Below are 1,774 nucleotides of genomic sequence, written 5' to 3' on the forward strand. Positions count from 1 at the left end.
TATTATTATTATTATTATTATTATTTACTTTCGCTGTATTTGAAAAAAAAAAATCTAAATGGAGGTAATATAGTAAACTCACACCCACACAGAAAAAAGGAGACGTATACTAACAAAAAGGCATTCTAATAAAGACTGCATACTAAGTGACCACGCCCCTTTCCTTCAGGGCGACAGCGGAGGACCCTTGCTCTACCAGGCTTCCCGTAACGGCGTCCCCTGCGAGCACACCGTCATCGGCGTGGTGAGCTTCGGCCAAGGCTGCGGGCATCTCGGCGTCTACACGAGGGTCTCCTCCTACTTGGACTGGATCACTGGATTCATCGCCCCGAACGCATGACGTGTCTACGAGAACGTAAACAAACGCTTGAATCTATGAGACAAATTCACGTCATTTAGTTAAACACAGATGCAGATATAGTCTAAAACCCCATAAAAGAAGAAAGGAGCACGGATGTAGACCCAGAAACGTTGTACACAGTAATAAAGAGAAACAAGACCACAGTATAAACGGAATAAGAAAGTTACATTCCGAACTGGAATGGATCCTGTAGTAATATATATATAGACAGGTAGATAAAGAGATAGATATTCACACACACACACACACACACACACACACACACACACACACACACACACACACACACACACACACACACACACACACACACACACACACACACACACACACACACACACACACACACTGTGCGTGCGTGTATGCCCCCCCCCCCCCACATCCACATCATTTTCTCCGCTCTACACAAAACACTGATTAAAGGCCCATTCACACATATCAGTAATAAATAAATCCGTGCCTCGTCCGCTCAAGTTCGTCAGTGCCAGTTAAAAAAAATAGTTACTTTGAATTCGGATAACTGCGCCGGACATATCTCCGGCGCAGTACTGTCTTGACTTGCTTGCTTGCTTGAGATTTGCGAATTTCTGGCTTCGCCCGGGCCTTTCACTTATGGCCCGGCTAGAGATGTCTTGACTCTTATCAGTTACGTCTCCGTGCCGTGAAGTTGAATATAACCGCCACCGATATCTTTTAATTTTTCACGGACGTCGGACGGGTGTTGTGACTTCAACAAATATGAATGATGAATTTCACTTTATTTTAATACACAAATCAATGTATTGTATTGCAAAATAAATACTTAAGTAAAATATTCTGTATGGATTTGAATAAATAAATACAGTAAATGCCCTACTACAAAATATTTGTATTATTTAACCTCAAACAAACCGATAATCGTCCCCTTGGTGTTATAGCCTTTCTCCAGTGGGTGTCGTGCTTCTTCGGGCATTCTGAAGTACGGAACAAAAATTGTAAACTCTCCTTTGCGTTCTTTTCTTCCACGCTTCATGTGCCCACTTTCTTTTCTTCAGCTTATGCTCTGCCTCTTCCTCTTCATCAAGAATTATGGCAATCATTGCCAATTCCACACCCGAAGACTTGCCGCCTTGGAAATCACTGATTTCACGCTGTACGGTGTTACTCAGGGGCGTCAATTGGGGGTGGGGCAGTTACCCCCCAAAACTCTGTTTGTCGCCCTCAAGGTCTGTCACCCCCCCCCCCCCCCCACACACACACACACAGAAGGGCCACACCCCAACAACTTTAAGAAACACTCACAAAGAATAGACTGGTACAGCAACTACCCTCACCAGCCCCCACCATTTGACGCCCCTGGTTATCATCGATCTTTATACATCTTAATGTTTATAAACAGTAATACTAGATTTACCTCAACCAAAAGATTCAAAA

At 43.6% G+C, this 1,774-nt stretch overlaps 1 protein-coding gene across 1 annotated transcript in view; it reads left to right on the forward strand.

Annotated features, from left to right (window-relative positions):
- Window positions 1-622, forward strand: part of LOC119578053 (venom protease-like) — a 50,416-nt gene extending 49,794 nt beyond the window's left edge. The window contains exon 8 of the mRNA XM_037925776.1: window positions 170-622. Coding sequence (XP_037781704.1) covers window positions 170-340 — 171 coding nt within the window. The 3' untranslated portion in view covers window positions 341-622. The remainder of the gene's footprint in view (window positions 1-169) is intronic.
- The last annotated feature ends 1,152 nt before the right edge of the window (window positions 623-1,774 follow it).

This window comes from Penaeus monodon, chromosome 10, assembly GCF_015228065.2.
Source record: "Penaeus monodon isolate SGIC_2016 chromosome 10, NSTDA_Pmon_1, whole genome shotgun sequence".
Taxonomy (NCBI): domain Eukaryota; kingdom Metazoa; phylum Arthropoda; class Malacostraca; order Decapoda; family Penaeidae; genus Penaeus; species Penaeus monodon.